Source organism: Aristolochia californica, unplaced genomic scaffold (assembly GCF_029961685.1).
Source record: "Aristolochia californica isolate CCGP_79_NKW_82.1479 unplaced genomic scaffold, dmAriCali1.0.hap1 SCAF_12, whole genome shotgun sequence".
Taxonomy (NCBI): Eukaryota; Viridiplantae; Streptophyta; class Magnoliopsida; order Piperales; family Aristolochiaceae; genus Aristolochia; species Aristolochia californica.
This window is the reverse complement of record NW_027181793.1, coordinates 23411147-23430885: the sequence shown is the minus strand read 5'-3', so window position 1 is coordinate 23430885 and position 19739 is coordinate 23411147. Positions and strand designations below refer to the sequence as shown.

The window sequence follows — 19739 nt, the reverse complement described above, 5'->3', positions numbered from 1 at the left end:
GTGGGTTCTCGCCGTCTCGAACGTAACCAATACTTTGTCGCCAACAACAAATATGGCGTCCCTATGAGTTCAAGTAGATGAATCAGGATTTGGGTGAGAATTCTGATTCAACCGCTTCACACTATAACCAGTTCAAGTGAATGATTTGCTTCATTCACTTAAACCCAACAAAGGTGCAATCAGACTCGGTCTAATTTTCTAAGTAACAAGAGAGACAGGCAGTGGTGGAGGAAGAGCTCTAAGGGTATATGAGTAATTTTTATTATGTTAAAGTACAACTTAGAAGAAATCCCTAATTTGCCTCAAAGAATGAAGAAGATTAATCATCTTATAATCACTTTAGGATCGAAGCTTTCTTTGATGCTGAATATGTAGGCTCCAAGTTCGATAAAAAATCAACTATTGGATACTGTATATTTTCACATGGAAAAATAAAAAATAAAATATTTTTACTCAGTCTAGTGCAGGAGCTGAATATAAAGCAATGACTCATATTGTCAACAAATTAATGTGGATAAAATTTATTGTCCCGAAATTTGGCCTCAATCAGAAGGATCTAATAATTATATATTGTGATAACAAGCGATAATCTTTATTGCAAACAATTTAGTCTTTCATGAAAGAACAAAGCATATAGGGGTTGATTGTCATTTCATTTTATCTGAAATACAGTAATGAAGAAAGAGGCAACTACTCTATATATTCAATCTAGTAATCAACTCGGCGATATCCTAACTAAAGCACTGGAAAAACATGAATTTCTGAACCACTAAAGCAAGATGAGATTATTCGATATATACTCACTTAAAAGGAGAGGTAACGATGTAAATTATGCTCAACCCACTCAACGCTCTAAGTTAAATAGAGGTTGACATGCAGCCCCCACCTAAGTCGCTTTCTCAATTTTTCTCTTTCGACTCCTTTGTGTCTCCCTCTTAAAAGCTATAACCAAAGGACACCGTCAGGCACGCCGACGGCGAGCATCGATTCTCTTTCTCAAACGGTACCACCTGGAAACAAGAGCCACCCTGTTCAAAACACAGAAAGAAGAAAACCAAATGGGTTTTTAAATTCAAGAGCTGTGCTGAGGTCAGATCACTGTATCATTCAGGCAACTTGCTGATTTCCCAGTCTATATATTCATTGTTTATGGATTCTTTATCTTTTTCTGTCAAAGGAAGTAATTAACTACAGTTCCCGCGGAATTCCATTACTTGAAGGCAGTTAAGACGTCCCCTTCCCTCACCTAAATTATTTACCTCTTTCTGTAAAAGATACCTGTAAACAATTCAACCCCTTTGTGCTGCCTGTCTTTACTTCTTTTCAGGCAAAACCGCCTCTTTAGGTGAAGAATCTTTTACCACCTGTTTCTGGGTGCTATTCCAGTTGATGGTGAGCGACGAGTTGGGGACGACGATAACTTGTTTATACAGAAGGCCGAAAACCAACGAGGGACGGGGAGGACATTTTTGCTGCCGTTGACGCGACGAAGTAGAAACGAATCCAGGCCTGGGCTATTGAATAGGTACATTTCAATGATTTTCAGCGTACGAATAGGCTGAAGCCCAAATGTAGATGGCTCCAGAGGAATGAGCCCAAAATCATGTTAAAACGATTAGTGAATATAAAGATATTAAATTTATTAATTAAAAAAAATCTAGTCATCACAAATAATTTCATATGGATGAGTGAGTATAAAGATTTTGAATTTATTAGTTAATTTAAAAAAATAAAAATGGTTATTCGTTTGTTTTATAAAAGTTTAAGGAAGTGTTCCACTCACCTTTCCGAACGCATTTATGTTCCTCAGAGAAAATTTTCAGTATGAAATCAGTTGATCCTGGAATCAACTTCATCTACAGCCATCATCTTCTCCACCACAAGTCTGTGCTGTGTCACCCAAACGGTCCTTGTGATTCGTCTTTAAAGCTGCTCTTTGTCTCTCTCCCTCTATTTTATGTGCTGGGTCACCATCGTTCATTGAATCCACACTTGCGTGAATGATCTCCTTTTACGTCCGGTCATTGTTCGAGTAACCAAACGAATTGCGCAGCAGAACAATAAAGTAAGAAAAACAACAAGAAGAAGAAGAATGCAGATTGAGACAAAACAAGCTTAGATTAAATTACAGATATCTGCCAACTACTCTCTTCAACTCATTCTACAGCAGCAAATTACTATGCCATGCCAAGCCAAGACAAGCCCATCTATTTTCTACGTCTCAATGGCGTGAGAACGGCGTGACTGTAATATATAGTGTTGGAAAAGCGGCCTAGAGTATGTCTGAACCCATTAGCAGAACTCTGTCAAGAATCTGAATGAGCAGTTCATGAGCTGTGAGCTGAGGAAAATGACCATCTGCCTCGATTATTTCCACCGATGCTTTGGACTTCAGCTTCTGCTGCATGTAATGGGACACAGAAACTGGGACTACGATGTCATTGGTTGCCTGGATTATGTTGCATGGAGCTTCAACTTTATCCAGAATATCTCTGTAATCTCCGAGGAAAATGGTTTTTGCTAATGAAAGTGCGATATCTGGTCTCATTTTCTGCAAGCTTTTCCCGAACTTCTGCGTGGAGATTGGATCATTGGTGTCCGTCACCAGAGATGGGAAATTCAATGCCCATGCCTCGAAGTTAGATTCTATGCTGGTTAAGATATCGTCAATGTCTGATCTCTCAAACCCACCTACATAGTCTTCGGAATTCAGATACCTGCAGATCAAAATAAAGAAAATTAACTCCTAGACTTAAAGCTGGAAGAAAAGCCAATAATCATATTCAATATCCAGACTGTTTGCTGCGCTGTTGGGAGTCTCCTTGATTGACAATAATACCCTACAAGGAGAAGATGCAGGTTGTTCCAGAAAAATATTCATTTGTTTGATTCTACGACCATGAATTCATTCTGGCTGCTTCAGTCCTACCATAGAAACAGCTGAGATACAATGGCCTCCCACATGGGATGTTCCAACCGGATTGGAATGTTCAAACATGTATATTAAATTCCTGCAACAAGAATGTCTGCACTTGGCCTATCTGCATTCTCTGTACCAAAGAGTTTCCTTTATGGGAGGCGATGTAAACTAGGTAATTAATCATGTGGTGAATTCGTCCTTGTGGACAGGGAAGTGTCGTCTTCTTGCTTTCTCCCTTTAGTTTCCGTGTGTTGAGTAAAAAAATGCAGTTCAAGTTGGAAAACTCTAGTTACAAGTGGAAGTCCTTTGATATCACTGGCCTGATATCTTCTCAGGTTGCTTACACATCCCCGTAGCTGTAAATACAGGATTTCTCAGGAGAGAATCACAGGATGAAAGGATTTTGACTGTTAAATTACCATCAACATAAAGAGGAGATGTGTAAGAAACAACACTAACAGTAAGAACTGAGTGAATAAACTGTTTTTAGTACTATGCTTGCTTGAAAAGTGTTTGCTAAACTAAAAATGGGTGTATATTCCTTCAATCTTATTACATGTCTGGTATCACATTAAGAAGAATTTCTCTAGAAAAGGGGTTAAATGGAAGATAAAACCTTGTAGAAAGAGATTAGGACAAGGTTCAATTTTCCATGGAGGGCAAGAAACACTAGACTGCAACAAACAAACGAAATACCAATTTCCTTCAAAGTTCCGGATACATAAAAAAGGCTTTTCTGAAAAGAGATTGCAACAGCACAATGCTATTCTTAAACTCTCTCAATCAAAAGCAAGGAATACAGCCGAAACAAAGTAAAAACAACAAATACAATCAAAACAGTGTAAAAGCAACAAATATATTCTTGAAATTGTGACGTTTTTTAAGTAGAATTAAGTTTCTGCCTGCAGTGAAAACGTCAATGACTTGGCGCTTTCGTATCAACAATTAGGTAAAATAGAATAAGACTCTTTTATTCTACCAAGTGGTAATTACTTCCCTGGATCTAGGCCCTTTTTTTGGACAGATAGCTAGTAAAGAAAATAGAGAGAGAGAACATCAAAGGAAAAGAGAAATGTTCCACCTTCCTCATTTATTTCCCCTAGTTCTCTCTCCAACCAAACAAAGACCTCACCATGTCATACTGCAGAGTTCATTCAAGACTGATACCCACCTTGGCTGCAACTAGAGAACACGATAAATCTCTAGTCAGGCAATCTTCTATTGACGGGAAGTTTACTTTTTGTTTTTGAGAACCCGATGAAGTAATCAGTTGTATTTACACCGAAGACTCACATAGATTTCCAGGGTCTCCACCGTGGCCTCTGATTCCTTCTCTTGTTAGAACGACACTCAGAAAAAACCTGCAGTGTCTCCACGAAAGTCTCCGGTGAAGATGTAGTTTGTTTAATGCGTAGAACGTCAACTTGGTGGATACAAGTCTGAGATATGAAATATTCTAGAGAAGCCTCACAAAGATTCAAAAGAAAAGTGAAAAAAGCCATTTGCGAGAAAGGACCACTTTATTGCTGGTCAGTTGGACCCCAGAGTATATATTATATAAAAATGAATAGTCGAAAAAAGTTAATAAACCAAAGCAGCATGGACAGGTATTGTCAACTGTGGCGGGGAGTACAAGAACAAAGCACAGTCCAATCACAGCACTTGAGAAAGTGTCAAATATGATTACCGAGATGAAGAAAACAATTTACCAAACAAGATTAAACGAAACTTTGCAGTTGCAAATGATGTGCAAAAGATGAAAAGAAGAGAACACTGCAGATAAGATAACAGATAGAGAGAGAGAGAGAGAGAGAGAGTGTGTAAAAGGTGTAAAAGTTGGTACCTGGGAGAAGCTCCAACAAGGATGAGGCGCTGGAAGAGCTCCGGCCTTTTGATGGAAGCAATACATCCGATCATGCCGGACATGGAGTGTCCAACAAACACAAAGCTCTTCAAGTTGAGATTTTCAACAAGAGAAATGAGATCGTCGGCAAAAGCATAAAAAGAAGAGTAGACGGAATCGTCGAACAGCTTGGAGTCATCGGCCGGTCGTGAGAAGTTCCAGTCAAATACCAACACTCGGTGGGTCTGAGAGAGGTGAGGAAGGATTTTATCCCAGATGGACTGATCTGCGCCGAACCCATGAGCGAGGACGAGTATCTTATCTCCTGAACCGACGATCTTAGCATTCGTGGCCAAGGAAAGGTCACTCTTGATCATCACCATGGCGAGCAGATGACAAAGATGAAAACCAGTACAGAGAAAAGAAAAAAAATAACAAACTCAGAAAGAAGAAGCAGACGACAAAGATGAACACCAGCCCAGATAACAAAAAAACAGAAGAAAAAACTCAGAGAGAAGAAGCTGCTGCTGGGAGGGGAGATCCGCAGTCTTTTATAATAGAAAAAAGGATGCAGGTCGTTTTCATTATTATGAAAGAATAAGAAAAAGATAACAAAGAACAGTGAACTCGAATCTGAAAGATGTGAATCTCTGCTACATTTATCCAACAGTAACACCTTTGTTTTGTTAGAAATATTACAACGTATCCATTTGTCAATTTGAACAGGCCTTAAGAACTTCCCGTTGGAAAGACCAGAACCACTAACCCAAAACATAAAATGACCAAATTGTCACTTCTGTGTGTTCTCTGACCATTTTGCCACTTTCTATGAACAGTAAGTAGTAGATTTCTTTTTTGAGCATACTCGGACAAGAAAAATTAAAGAAACTGGTAAAACAAAAAAAAAAAACAAAAGAGAAGTCATTCAACTGTGATTTTACTCTTAAATACAAGGTTAATATGCTTCGAGGAGGGGAAGAAGATAAAAAAATATCAGAACAAAGGAACCAGAGAGAGACAACGTAAAAGAGCAATAACAAGAAGACAATTCATAAGCAACAAAGCTTTGAACGATTCAAATGTGAGAAGTGATTACCACTTAATCAGCAGCCACCTTTTTTCTTATTGCAAGTTCATCCATCGAGGGAAAAAATGTTTAGATTTGTAGAAGAAGTAACAAACTGAACTTTATTCTCTAGGTAGTTGCAAAGAATGTTTTCTTGAACCAAAGCGTACAGAGCGAATGACCACCTCCAGAGTCCAAGTAATTTGTCACAGGATGGAGGGGTAAATTGTACGGAGTGAAGGCTGGAGTCTGTACTGTGTAGCAGAAAAGCCAAGGGTAGAGTTGGCGATGATAACGAGAGAAATAAAAAATTCAGTGGAGTTGAGAAGCTTTCAGAGGAGCTGTCAGAGCCGGACGAGTCCTCTCGTCTGTATCTGGTTTTCATTGAGGTAAGTCCAAGACCAGCCTTTTCACGCCATTAAATCATGAGCCTACCACGTTCCCTGAAAAAAGACACAACACCATGCTCACTAAATGCTCTCCCAACTACACTACCACAAATTATACACTAAAATATCAAAAGTCTAACAGAGTTTATCTACTCATGGACATTTTTGACGAAATTCCCTGTTTCACATCAATTCAGAAATTCAGTTCGCTCGTTCTGATCATGGGTTTAGTGACTAAAACAGCAAATCAATGGCGATTAAATGACCTCATATCCATTTATGCTTGTCAAACTTCTCCTTCCAGTTGTTCACTGCAGCAATATGCCTGTTCATGAAAGAGAAACTCCTCCACAGTCAATAGGGACTAAATACCTTTCAAAGGGGGAAAAATAACAAACACCTTTTAGGCATTATTACCTACGGACGACTCCAAACTTTCCAGCACGCCAGAGGATGACCACAGACTGTTCGTGTGGAGAGAGACCTTCCCTCTTCAGATAACCTATCCTTTAATCCTTTTCCTCCTCCCCTCTTTAGCGACTCTTTAAAATAAAAAATCTTTTTCTCGTCGACATGAAATAAAGGGAGGTCGGATCACTACGCAAATGGAGTTTTGCACCGGGACAAAGAGAAGGATTTGAAGTTTCAACGGTGGCATCCAATTCTTTTTCCGACGCGTTTTCGGGGACCAGACGGGTGCTGCCATTAAATTCACAGATTTGCTCCTCGTTTTCATTCACTTCGTGGGGGATTTTTTAACACCTGGGGCATACGGACCATCAAATATCTACGGATACTTCTTCCATGGCTCGATTTATGGTCAGGTTGGAGTAACTAGCCTGGCCAACCGATTTTATGCTAAATCCAATTTTTACCTAATTAAGAACCAAAAAATGGTTTGGTCTAGTTTAACCCGATTTAACTGGTTCGACCCTGTCTTTCACATTGTGGGTTCTGGTAGCCCGGCGTTCTCGTTGCGTCCAAGTCAAATTTATAAGAGATGTAAGTCTTCATTTTGGCTTGTACTAAAAAGCTTCTTTTTGGCCGTTTCCGGCCTTAATTAGTATATTAATTCGCCGGCAGGGTGGGCCCACCCGAGAAAATCGGCCTCATCAGACGTGTCGTTAACAGAGGAGACGGAGCGGAATAAGCCAGAGAAGCTTTCGATAGTTTGTTCAATAGGAAGGCGTCTTTTTACCGTCTCCTTTATAGTTCCGGTGACCGGTTAGTTTCGTAATTTCGTCGTTGCCAGTAGAGAGGGACGAGGTGGGGGCGGGTCTGGACGGTAGTGATCAATGGACAATTTACGGACGGGATGGCGACGAATCAGTATTGCGGAACGGGCAGGGAGGGAAGCTTTGAAAATCCCGGTCAAGGGACCACTTTCCTACACATAGAGATCTTTGCAACATCACATTCACATATAGGTTGGTGCAGGCAACACTTTGGACTTGATTTAAATATTTTAAACTCGAACTCGGACTGAAAAGATGCAAACCAAAGTTCTTCGTCTTCTTCGAGTTTATGAACTGAACCTTTTAAGCTAATGGTTTTACAAAAAATGCACCCTTTTAAGCAAATGTTATAAGGCAATATTACATACAAATTGGCTTTCTTGAGCATTAATGCCTCTTTATTTTTTCCAAAGGCATATTTCCCTAAAAAAAATTACTCTATTTTCTATATAAAGATTTTCAGCCATGAGAAATGAATTTTTTTTGTTTAGAAAAATCAAAGTTTCTACCAAATAGGATTATCAAAGTTTTTCCCACTTCTCTTACCAAAACTCGAATAGTTACGAAAATAACATAAACCCTAAACTCTAAACCCTAAATTTAGGCAAAATAGAATAGTTATGGAATGTGGTCTCAATATTCATAATATCTATCTTTCTTTTAGACATGTATTTTCAAAGGTAATTCTCTCGGATATGATGATGCGAATGTAATAATATTACAAATAGGAAAAAATAATTAAATTATTATATTAGGTATTTTTTGGTAAAATCATAAAATAATTTTCAAATATTCAATGATATTTTATTATTATTAAGTATATAATCTTTATTAATTCCACTAGCTTAGATGAAATTTATTATGTTTTAGGTGTTTATTTCCTTGGGATATAAAATTTTTTATATAAAATATTTTATTCTTTTTTAATAATTCAAATATTATATATAAAATCCTTGTTCTTCCATGCATGTTGGTCCACTTAAGAGTTGGAAATTGAAAAAATAAGAAAAATAGAAAAAAATATTTTTGAAATATTTTCGAAATATTTTATTTTAAAAATATTTCATACCCACTTATCCTATGTAATATTAAGAATATTTGATTAAATTAACTTTAAAATATGTATTTAATTAATAATTTAACCTATGTTTGGTGTTTTTATGTTATTATATGGGTAATTATATAATATTTTATGACTATTTATCATATTTTAAACATTCAATTTACCCTAGGTGTCATATTTTTTAAAAAAAATTGAAAATCGATCCCTCATTCATTAAAAAAATTAATCAAAGTCCCAGACGTCTTGAGATTGGTATGGCAAGTAGAGCTTTCTTCTGCAGTATTTAACACCTTCATGTGATGGATCATAGAAAGATTTTGATTTGAATCACTAGTAAGCTGGAGGATCTCAGTTCCTTGAGACCAAAAGAAAAAAAAAATCCTGAAATTCAGATGATCGTCTTCCGTGCTAGAATTGATTTTCTCAATTCTTGTTTCACCTGAAAGAGGAAATATTTTTACAGATTAATGAAGGTGATAACCTGATACTCCCTTCACTTGTAAGACCAGGCAACCACTACTGACTAAATTACACTGTCCTTTCTTGTTCCAAACCCATCAATGAAGATGATTGTCAGCATCAACTCTGTCATGAAAGCATCTTCAGACTCTTCTTCTGCGTCTCTTGTACAAGTGTTTTTCATTCTTGGGGTCTCCCATGTTGAAAATTTTGAAGTATGCTCTATATCTTTGGAACCTCAACTAATCGCTCGATTGTTTGTAATTGATCATAAGGCGCAATCTGCATTAGAAATGTAAAAAAATGAGTTAAAAATGGAGTTTCTAGCATGGTTTTGTCAGTATTTTACAGAGGCTGATAGAAGCAAAAACCTCCACTTATATGTGTTCTATCAAATTGAGAACACAAATGGACATGTTTTTTTAAGAAATTATGTAACCTGATTAAACCCATCAGGCCATGTGATGGATACTGCATAGTTTCCCATTGGCCGGATATCCTCGGGCTCGATATCTTCAGGAACGTCAGCATATTGCAGTTTTTGCTCTCCAGTCCACTCATCCTGTTATAAGGAGAAATTGAAGCGTGAAAGGTGGAAATGTGAAAGACTCAAAAGCTGCAATATCAAAACAAGATGATACCAAAATATTAACTTACATAAAGAATTGTATAGAAGTGTAGGGAAGATAGATAACTTACAACACTTTGGGCAGACCCATCATTCCGCCTCACAGTTGCAGGGTGCAACAGGAATTCTTCTTCAGAATCTGACACCTTCACTCTAATTGCTCCCAAAGACTTATCATAGGTTACAGCTGTTGAAACTGAAAAGAAGATTTATAGATCATTATCATCATCATCATCATCATCATCTTCTTCTTCTTCTTCTCTCTCTCAATATGCAAAGTTAGTATATTTCTTCCAGTTTGAGAACCCTATGGGTTGAGCCTCCTGTTTACAGGAAGACCAATTACCTTGTTGCCGAATTTTTGCACATTGTTTAACAACACAAACTCCAAGCTCTTGAAATGTCTTTGACACATCTCCTTGTGGGTCAGCCACGACCTCGGGCATTCCACTATCTCCTGAAGCTGATAACTGTCGTATCCAAAGTGAAGCTAGCAGTAAATTAAATAAGTCCAGGAAGAATTTAATGAGGTTGCTTTGCTGAGTTCTTATTCAACCAGTAAAGGCCTGTGGCTCAGATTTCTTCAAGTATTTTGGTCTTTCTTTAGATCTTTCTAACAGACCACCTACGTTTAGTAAAAGACAATAATAGAGCACTAATGATAAATAATGAAAGCAAATTTTGATATAAAGAAATAGATTTTTTTACATACAGTTGGTCTGATGGGCAGATCAAAGAGGTGTGGAATGCCAAACTGCTGGACAACCTGTAACAATGTTCATGTAGTTGAAAACATATCAATTGAGGAAGAAAACTTGGGACAAAGAAGCGATTTCAGTGCAGAGCCAGTAACATGCCTGTGTGCCTGATCCTCTGCCAAATGGATAGTAGCGTTTTCCATCAGCGTCAAAGTGACACATGTTTTCAACCACAGCAACACAAGGGACCTACAAAACGGAGCCAACACTCCTGATAAAAAAATACATGAATAGAATACCTTGAGAAGCCTCTTTTACCTGAGAAGCTCATTAGTTTGGTTAGTACGTCCACAAAAATCACACCTTAAGTTTTGAAAACATGCGGACTCCCTTTGCCACATCAATGAATGCCAGTTTTTGTGGGGTGGTAACAATCACTGCAGCGGTTAACGGGACCACCTAAAAGATGAAATATCTTTTCATCAGCCAGAATGATGAAAAATTATTCCTGTAATAAGAAGGTGAAAAACTCGTTAAAGTTAAGATTAAATGAAGGGACAGATGAATACCTGGCATAAAGTAAGCTGTATATCACCAGTTCCAGGGGGCATATCAATAACCAAGTAGTCAAGTTCACCCCTGTTTGGTTTAACAAAAAGGGCAACACCAGAGACAATTGAAAAATGCAAAACCCACAAATCTTGGGCTACTAATGAACAAGAAAAAGCAATGGAAGTAGCATGTAGTCTACCACTCAGTTGTAGTTAGAAGCTGGTTTATAACCCCAGAGACCATTGGTCCTCGCATTATTGCCCGCCCTTGTCCAGCAAATCCAAAAGAAACCAACTTTACACCCAAATACTCGGTTGGAACTATAGTTTTCTTTTCTGGGTTCTAAAACCAACACTTTGAAGGTCACTCTCTGCAACAGTCAGTAAGAAACAAGCTCCACTGCTAACTAAAAGATACATACCATTTCTAATAGCCGATTTTCAGGGGAAACCATCGTGGGCAAACTTGGACCATAAACGTCAGCATCAAATATTCCAACTCTAGCACCCATACCGGCCAAGGTGTAAGCAAGGTTAACAGCCACAGTGGATTTCCCAACACCTCCCTGCACAACTTATATGAAATGTGCATAAATTTTCCTAACAAGAGCACTTTTATAGCAAAAATAATTGCTACCAGGATCCCTCACTGCCATATAGGTCAAGTGACTTGAATCATATCTCACAAGGTTTGAAGTTAGGCAGAATCTATTGCAGTAAGTATGATAACAGAGCAGGTGGCTGAGCATATCTTCAAGGTCTAGCAAATCCTTGAAGATTTAGTAGCAGCCACAGCCCCAAAGAACACGTTCCAGAGCAGACATTAATTAATTGTGGATGCAAGCATTCAAGTTACCAGTACTTAAAGAAAAAGGTTTTGGCAAACTGTAACTTACTAACTAAAAAAAGAAAAAAAAATCATTAACTATAATTAAATGATGGAAAAAATTACTTTAATATCATACATTGTTTAGCTGTAACTCCACCAAAATAATTTATTGGTAAGATAAAAACCTGACCATAATCTGCACAGTGTTAACATATTCATAAGTCTTAGCTAATATCATGCACTGGAACATTTATGTTTAGTTTAACAAGTCATTAACTATAACTAAATGATAGAAAAAGTTACTTAAACACCATAATTTGTTTAGCTGTTACTCCACCAATATACTTCATTGGTAGATAAACCTGACCATTATCTACACACAGTGTTTGCACATTCATAAGTCTTAAAAACATTTATCTTTAGTTTCATGTAATTAACCTTTTCAATGAATTAATTATTATGTGTTTCAGTGAGAAACAATGAAGAAATTAAGTATCAAGGAAGTTTTATAACAAAAGTAAACATGAAGCGGAAAAAGATACGACCTTGCAACTTGAAACTGCTATGATGTTTGATATGGTCTGTAAGCCCTTTGGCAGCTGCCCGGCAAGGCCATGTCTTGCAGGCTGGGCAGACATGGTCACATTGACTTTTGTAACCCAGGGAAGCTCTGCCACCACTTCATTTGCCTTTTGCTCAAACTGTGAGTAACATTTCTAAATCTGAGAAAGAAAAGAGAGATCTATATACGTATATATGCGTGGAAAGTGGACCCATTCATCATCAAAGTCCAACTAGTTATTCTGAATTACCATGTCCTTGATTGGACATGCAGGTGTTGTGAGCTCTAACTGAAAAGAGACCTGAAGAAGCAAACACTCAATCTGTCAACATATTAAATAATCTTACAGGTGTCTACGACTTCTAGCCACTTTACTCTTTGTTATCACCTCTCCAATCGCTTCAGAAATATGCAGATCTTTCACAAACCCGCATGAGACAATATCAGTCCCAAAATCTGGATCAATAATCTGGGACAAGGCAGACAACACATCCTTCTCAGCTGTGGCTTTTGATACTGATGAAGTTTCAGCTGCATTGTGATAAAACATCACAATCATTGAAACAAGTACGACATTTGAAAAACTGAGACTAAGTAGAAGAAAAGAAATACTGAATTTTCCACCTTCAGCAAAGTCAATTTGGATTATCACTACAAGATCAACAAATTAAAGCGACATCATTGACAAAAAGGCTTCTGCAATTATCACAAGGGAGGAATAAATCATGTAGATATATGGGTTTTGTTTGAGCAGATTGCATGTATGTACTCTTCTCTGATGACAGTAGGAACACAAATAAAGGTTTTGGCAAAGTTGGTTCTGTAATTTAATTCTTTAGTTACGTTGCAACCTCTGATACCAGTGATTCATGCCGATATCAAGGAACTGGGGGATCATCTGTGGCACAAGACCGGTTCAAAATCAAGTTAATTTCATCTCTATTGCTTTTTTTTTTTTAATTGTCCATATTTATATGCTTCGGCTAAAACAAAATCGCATAATATTTAATCAATACTAGAATCTACATCATCCTCAGAGCATATAAACAGAGGCATTTGGGCTTTGTTGTTGACTTGTTGTCATCTGACAGGTTCTAACTGTAAACTGCACATGCTTTTAGGTCAACACAGGTTCCAACACAAGATGCCTAATTCCCTGGCGACTTTGGAACATTAATGCTGACAAAGCTGCAAAGCTCTTAGGATCAGGATGCACCAGTTGGTATGTTTTATTTTCAAGGATTTTCACATTTAACCAAGCGAAAATGTTCTTTTGTGGAGAGACAAATTTTGTTTGAATATTGTTTTCTCAAACGTGAATTTGCCTTCCGATTGAGAGGTTCTTCTTTCTTTATCCAAACAACCAATTTACTTAAAAGCTAAAACTGTGTCGCCAGCATATTTTCCGACAGAAAAGACAAGGATTTCAATAAACGAAGATAAAGAAATGGGTTGCTTTAACTCGAGAAAGCAAGTATTAAGAAAGCACTTCTATGCTTCTAAATTTCAACAATGGCGTCGCACAGAGTAATAGAAGAAACATGGGTTACGTTTATCAGCGGAAATTACCTTCAACAGAGGCCGCTTTAGCGAAAACAGAGCTGCAGACAGGCCGATACTGCAAACAGAACATATGTCTCTCATGAGTCTGAAAGCCAGTCGACGAACGCCTAGACGAAGGTGAAAGAATTCCTGCACCAAGACGAATATTGTCAGGAAAATATTAAACATCGAGTAAATAGAAAAACTAAGAGAGCCCCGAAAACAGAGAATTATACCTCCATTAGAAGGTAATCTCAACAACGGAGAGGTAACATTCGGAAAATTTAGCGTCTGTAGCAGTTGCATCTTACAGAAAGAAAGACTAGACCAAAGATAAGGGCAGTGATGTAAACAGTTAGCGAGTGAAGGCAAGCGTTTCACGTAGCAAAGCTCCGAGAAGTGCTGATACGCCTTTGAGCAAATTGAGCCTCACGTTTCATTACCTGTACGTCAAAAATCATTTTAAAAAACAGCAATTTGAGCCTCACGTTTCACATAGCAATTTGATAATATCTTTTGTCATAGATGAATCACCTGCAGAAGATTAAAAAGCCAATTCATCTCTTAAGAACTACATTATGTTGACTAACCCCCCCTGATGGGGATTACTCAACTTGACGCAGGAGATAATTTCAGCCTCAATTCATCTCCTTACGTGGTTAGTGCAGCGCCAGATTCATGTTGACAAATCAAATGAATCTAAAAATCATCTCCACGGTTTAATTTTGGGAATTCAGATTCCGTAGTATATTATGAATCATCTGGATGAAGTGGGTGAGACGCATTGAACCCCTTCGTCTATTAAAAAGATTAATCCCACTTGTTTCTACAAGCAAATTCATCTATTAAAAATTGGGCCCTCTGCTTTCTTATGCAAAACTCCCACTCTCTATTTTCTATTCTCTTTTAACTTTTTTTTTTCAAATTTTGTATCTTAATCACACTTTGCATGGTATCAAAGCTGAAAAAATACTTCTGGGCAAGATATATAATTATTTATGAGAGAATTATATTGAATGGTCTACAAGTGAAAAAATCAGTGATATGTAAAAGAGTCTGAGGGCATAGTTTAACAAGTTCAATAAAGCTATAATGGATTTTGGTTTTGAGAAAAACCATTCAAATAGCTCATGTTTTTTACACAAAAGAGCTGCCATCATAATATATTGATTCTATATTTATTGTCATTTTAGGTAGTGATTTAGAGGGGATTGGCGGCATTCGACATCAAGTTTTTTTCTAAAGAAGTATTTTTTAAACTAAGGATGTAGGAATACTTCTTAGGCATTAATGAAGTTGTAAGAAACATGAGGGGTACAAACAACCATTTACTGTTTGTAGTACTCCAAAGACACACGTTGTATATATGGATGATATTATTGTTTCGACCTGGAAATTGTGGGATCAAGATATACCTAAAGAAGCATTATTGACCAAGAATTTAGAATAATATCTGAAGTACTTCCTAAATATTGAAATTGAAAAAAAGTAAGCAGAGTGTTGTTTTATCACAGACAAAATATGAGACAAAATATGAGTGATAAGTGCAAGTAAAAAATCTCTTTTTACCTCATGGAATATATATTACAATGGAGAATTATATGCAACTATGTACCCAATTACCCTAGGTAAAGGTGTATTAAAAAAGTAATGAAACATCCCTTCAATTTATTTGTTTTAAATGTCACAAATGCTTAAGATACCAGGAGACTAGCTAGTGTGACTCTACATAAAAATGGAGTTTCTGTTAAATACATCTTTACGCTTTTTAAGTATCTCCAATTTATATACGTTTTAAGACTTCCATTAATAACACCCAAACATTTGGGGCCACTAACACTGGAATATGTTTTCCAGCCACTTTAACTCGTCTATACTAACACCCAAACATTAGTTGAAGTTGAATCAATTCATTTCACTTCAATTCAAGTTCATTGTGGACTAACCCCCCCTAAGAGACCAAAAACGATACTAAACAAGCTGAGAATTAAAAGCAGGGAGCAAAAATCATCTATTGATCGATCATTGCTAGTCACTCAAGTTTAAATAAAAGTTACCTAAGCAAACTACATAGTACAATAAAAAATCATTTGGACATAGGAGATTTATACAAACAAGTTTCATAAGATAAGTGAAAGAGGATGAGATCAATTTCTCAACTGAGAAAGAGGGTACTACTGGCGTTGAGGAAGAGAGGAGAAAGAGAAAGAAGACGAAAAAAAAAGTGGAAGGGTAAGAAAAGAAAAACTAGTGATTCCTTTCGCTCCCTTTATTTAAGAGTAAGGTGTTTTACAATTGTTTTCTACAAAGATAGTTTTCTCAACTTAAATCACTAATTGGATTGGCGTTTTTTCTTCATAAAAAAATCGTAGAATCATCATTTTAGAAAAGAAAATTGAATTAATGATCATAATTTATATTTAACTTTATCAATAATTTTAAAAAAAAAACACTCTAGGGCACATTATGGTTCAGTTGTCATGGGTCTTGGTTGTTGTCGGAAGCAATTCCAAACCCTTTCGCCAGGTAACTTTCTTTGTGTTTTAAATGTATTTGTTCAATACTTCAATTTAAGTTTACACTTCTTAATTATGTATACATAAAATAAAATTTAGTAGATAACATATTTATCAAAACTTATGCCTTTACAAAAACTTTTAAAATAGATTAAAAATATTCAAAGGACAGCTATTTTTCTCAGAAAAAAAAAATCCCAATATCAATCAATAGGTCTCAAAATTGTGTAAATGACCGACCTTTACGATATGGAACGCAAAATGAGTATTTTTAAGTCATAGGAAAGTGTTCCAAAGATTTTTTTAAAAATCATAAAAAGGTATTTTTACAGAGTTTAAGAAAATTTTGAAACTCAAAAGCAACATTCTATAGCACTTAATTGATTAAACAAAATGTAATTTCTAGTCTTAATAGAATAAAAGCAAAATACAGAAAATTCTCAAGGCCTAGAATCAATAAAAATATTGCACTGATTATGTCAATCAGCAGGCAATGATTGTTAATATCTTCTCTTCCTAGAAATTTTATCCATTTAACGCCGAAGCTCGTGCATAATAACAATTCTCCGCCACCCTGCGAAACTCCATGTAAACGAGTAATGGACCTTGTCCAAAGATTTGGTTTTCAGAAATGGTCCATGAAGTAAGCATCCTGGAAAGGACGAAAATTGTGGGCGGTTGACATTGGAAATCATCCTGAAGAGGAGAAACGAACAGAAAATGGAGATTGCTGAACTCTGAAAGTCGGCTCTACAGCGAATACTTGTTATGAAAAACCATTTAGATCATGGCGACTTCAAGGATTTTGAATGCGAAGCAGTAATCAACGCGGTGCAGCAATCGTGTCTTCGTGCATCTTAACCTCCTTGAGTTTTTATTTTTCTGAAAGTCTAAAGGAAGACGGATTCATCTTAAACCAACTGGAATATATAGAGACGAAGAGAATAAGCTCAAAATATTCAACGGTTTGAATACGGATTATTCAAAGCGCGCGGTGGCTGCGTGAGAAAACGCTATAAAATGCATGGATCAGTGGACGAGAGACGCATAATTCGAAAATCTAGTTGTGATCAGATAATAAAAATGGTTTCTCCAACTGCTGCAGCCGCAGTCAATCTCTTTGCGTTCTTCCTTCTTTCATTTTGTTCTGCTGCTTCTGTCGAAGCCTATGATAATCCCTTCGTCCAGTGCCTTCACCAGGAGTTGTCTTCCCTGACAGACATCTCGGAAATTCTCTACATTCCTCACATGGCCAATTACACCAGGCTTCTGCAGGTCAGATTACAGAACCCGAGATTCAATACTTCCACGACACCCAAACCTGTCTACATCGTCGGACCCAGAAATGAATCTCAAATCCCAGCAGCGGTCATTTGCGCCAAGAATCACGGGTTGCAGATCAGAACCCGAAGTGGGGGTCATGACTACGAAGGCCTCTCCTACGTTGCGGAGGAACCTTTTGTGGTTGTGGATCTCATCAACCTCCGTTCTGTGACTGTAGATACAGAAGATTACACGGCGTGGGTGCAAGCTGGAGCTGTTCTTGGTGAAGTATACTACAAGATCGCTGAGAAGAGTAGAATCCATGGATTCCCTGCTGGGTTCTGCCCCACCGTAGGGAGTGGCGGGCTTATCAGCGGAGGTGGCATTGGCAGCATGATGAGGAAGTATGGCACTTCTGCCGATAACGTGATCGATGCCCGTTTGGTGGACTCCAATGGCAGGATACTGGACAGGAAATCCATGGGGGAAGATCTCTTCTGGGCCATCAGAGGAGGAGGAGCTGCAAGCTTCGGTGTGGTTCTTGCATGGAAGATCAAGCTAGTCGATGTTCCTCCAGTTGTGACTGTTTTCAACGTTAGCAGAACCCTGGAAGACGGCGCAACCGAGGCCGTCAGCAAATGGCAGCTTGTAGGGGACAAGTGTGATGAGAACCTATTCATCAGGTTGAGAGTCCAAGCGGTTGATGCTGCAGAGGGGAAAAGAACAGTTGTAGCATCATTTGATTCATTATTCCTGGGCAGTGCTAAAGAGCTCCTCACAGAGATAAAACAGTGTTTCCCTGAACTGGGTCTCAAGCCAGAAGATTGCACTGAACTGAGCTGGATCGAATCAACCATGTTCATGGCAGGATACCCATCAGGATCACCCCCAGAAGTTCTTCTGAACAGGTTGCCACCAATGGGTAGCTTCGCTTTCAAGGGTAAAACTGATTTTGTGACAAAACCCATTTCTGAAACTGGTTTGGAAGGGATCTGGAACATCCTTCTGGATAATGTCACTGCGTTCCTCCAATGGGATACCATGGGAGGGACGATGAATGAGATTCCAGAATCTGCAACCCCCTTCCCACACAGAAAAGGTAACCTGTACAACATTCTTTACTACGTAGATCTGCAGAAGGAGGAGTCCAAGGGTTTGGATTGGATTCGCAGGTTATATAGGTACATGACTCCTTATGTCTCAAAATCTCCAAGGGCTGCTTACCTCAATTACAGGGACCTTGACTTGGGCGTCAATGGCAGAAAACCAAGTTACCTGAGGTCGAGTGCATGGGGACTCAAGTATTTCAAGGGTAACTTCAGGAGGCTAGCGCTCGTGAAGGGTAAGGTTGATAAGCATAATTTCTTTAGGAATGAGCAGAGTATTCCACCTTTGTAGACTTTAGACACTCATGCACTTGTAAACCTTGTCATTCACTGTTCCTGATGAAAAATTCATTCTTGTATTCTTGGTATTATTCTTTGTAAAAAAGCAAATGCAGCATTTGTTGAATAAAAGTTATGTTTCATGAATAAGATAACGATAACATTTGTGATTTCACACCATAGTTGTAAAACCTGAACCGGTTTGGTCGATCGAACTAAATTCAGTCGAACCGGGTTCATTATCTAGGTCATACGGGTTGGCCAGTTCAAGCAATGAAGCAACTGACCTAGCCCAATCTGATCATTGTCCCCATGCCACACAAATTGGGGGAGATGGCTTCCCCTCACTCTTAGGCACCCACAAAAGAAGAGGCTCAAGGGTTAGGGTAGATATATAGAGGAAGGGGGGAAGGGAGCCGACTTCCCTCTCCTCCCCTATTTCCTTCACTCTAAATGGTAAGAGAGGTATCTCTCACCCTCCCGAATAAAATCGAGAAGGGTTGGAGATCCTTCCTTGTAAATTATAAATAAACAAATATTGTCGACCAACAGCTCAATGTTACCTCATCAAAAGATTGAGATATTTTCCTAGAAGTAACCTTCGTATTATCGTCGGTAACTTTGTTATTAATATAAAAGGTTGCTCAATGATAAGCTTTATGAACATATTTATTGAGATTTTTTATTCCTTTAACTTGTGCACATAATTCTACATTAATAAGAGCTTTATATTTTTCTCACCAATTTGTATTGTAAAAAAAATAACCCAATGACTATAGAGTTTAATATT

The 19739-nt window shown here is 37.7% G+C and overlaps 3 protein-coding genes across 4 annotated transcripts; 1 reads left to right on the top strand and 2 right to left on the bottom strand.

Moving 5' to 3' along the window:
* Positions 1-2109: 2109 nt before the first annotated feature.
* On the bottom strand, positions 2110-5146 carry LOC137947006 (probable esterase KAI2). Its single transcript, XM_068793300.1, has 2 exons — positions 4764-5146; positions 2110-2717 (listed from the first exon to the last, which is right to left on the bottom strand). Exons 1-2 carry the CDS (start codon positions 5144-5146, stop codon positions 2273-2275), a joined length of 828 nt encoding a protein of 275 aa, XP_068649401.1. The 3' UTR covers positions 2110-2272.
* Positions 5147-8819: 3673 nt separating this feature from the next.
* Positions 8820-14145, bottom strand: LOC137945587 (fe-S cluster assembly factor HCF101, chloroplastic-like). Of its 2 annotated transcripts, none has more exons than XM_068791525.1 (15): positions 14022-14145; positions 13813-13935; positions 12632-12774; positions 12494-12544; positions 12227-12382; positions 11275-11418; positions 11053-11195; positions 10871-10940; positions 10665-10760; positions 10461-10550; positions 10316-10369; positions 9950-10073; positions 9675-9799; positions 9415-9537; positions 8820-9257 (listed from the first exon to the last, which is right to left on the bottom strand). In XM_068791525.1, exons 1-15 carry the CDS (start codon positions 14089-14091, stop codon positions 9198-9200), a joined length of 1572 nt encoding a protein of 523 aa, XP_068647626.1. In that variant the 5' UTR covers positions 14092-14145; the 3' UTR covers positions 8820-9197. The 2 variants fall into 2 exon arrangements, with proteins under 2 accessions (XP_068647626.1, XP_068647627.1); XM_068791526.1 differs by having other exon boundaries at positions 12632-12759.
* A 3176-nt stretch (positions 14146-17321) lies between these two features.
* On the top strand, positions 17322-18962 carry LOC137946741 (tetrahydroberberine oxidase-like). Its single transcript, XM_068793051.1, has one exon. It carries the CDS (start codon positions 17322-17324, stop codon positions 18960-18962), a length of 1641 nt encoding a protein of 546 aa, XP_068649152.1.
* Positions 18963-19739: the final 777 nt, after the last annotated feature.

Bases quoted from the DNA above. Each gene is read 5' to 3' on its own strand.
- LOC137947006 (XM_068793300.1), bottom strand. From the start codon at position 5,146: ATGGTGATGATCAAGAGTGACCTTTCCTTGGCCACGAATGCTAAGATC. The intron at 2,718-4,763 runs GTACCAACTTTT...TTTGATCTGCAG, and splicing joins CTTGTTGGAGCTTCTCCCAG to GTATCTGAATTCCGAAGACT.
- LOC137945587 (XM_068791525.1), bottom strand. From the start codon at position 14,091: ATGCAACTGCTACAGACGCTAAATTTTCCGAATGTTACCTCTCCGTTG. The intron at 13,936-14,021 runs GTATAATTCTCT...GTCTTGGTGCAG, and splicing joins GAGATTACCTTCTAATGGAG to GAATTCTTTCACCTTCGTCT. The intron at 10,761-10,870 runs GTATTCATCTGT...TTCATCTTTTAG, and splicing joins TACAGCTTACTTTATGCCAG to GTGGTCCCGTTAACCGCTGC.
- LOC137946741 (XM_068793051.1), top strand. From the start codon at position 17,322: ATGCATGGATCAGTGGACGAGAGACGCATAATTCGAAAATCTAGTTGT.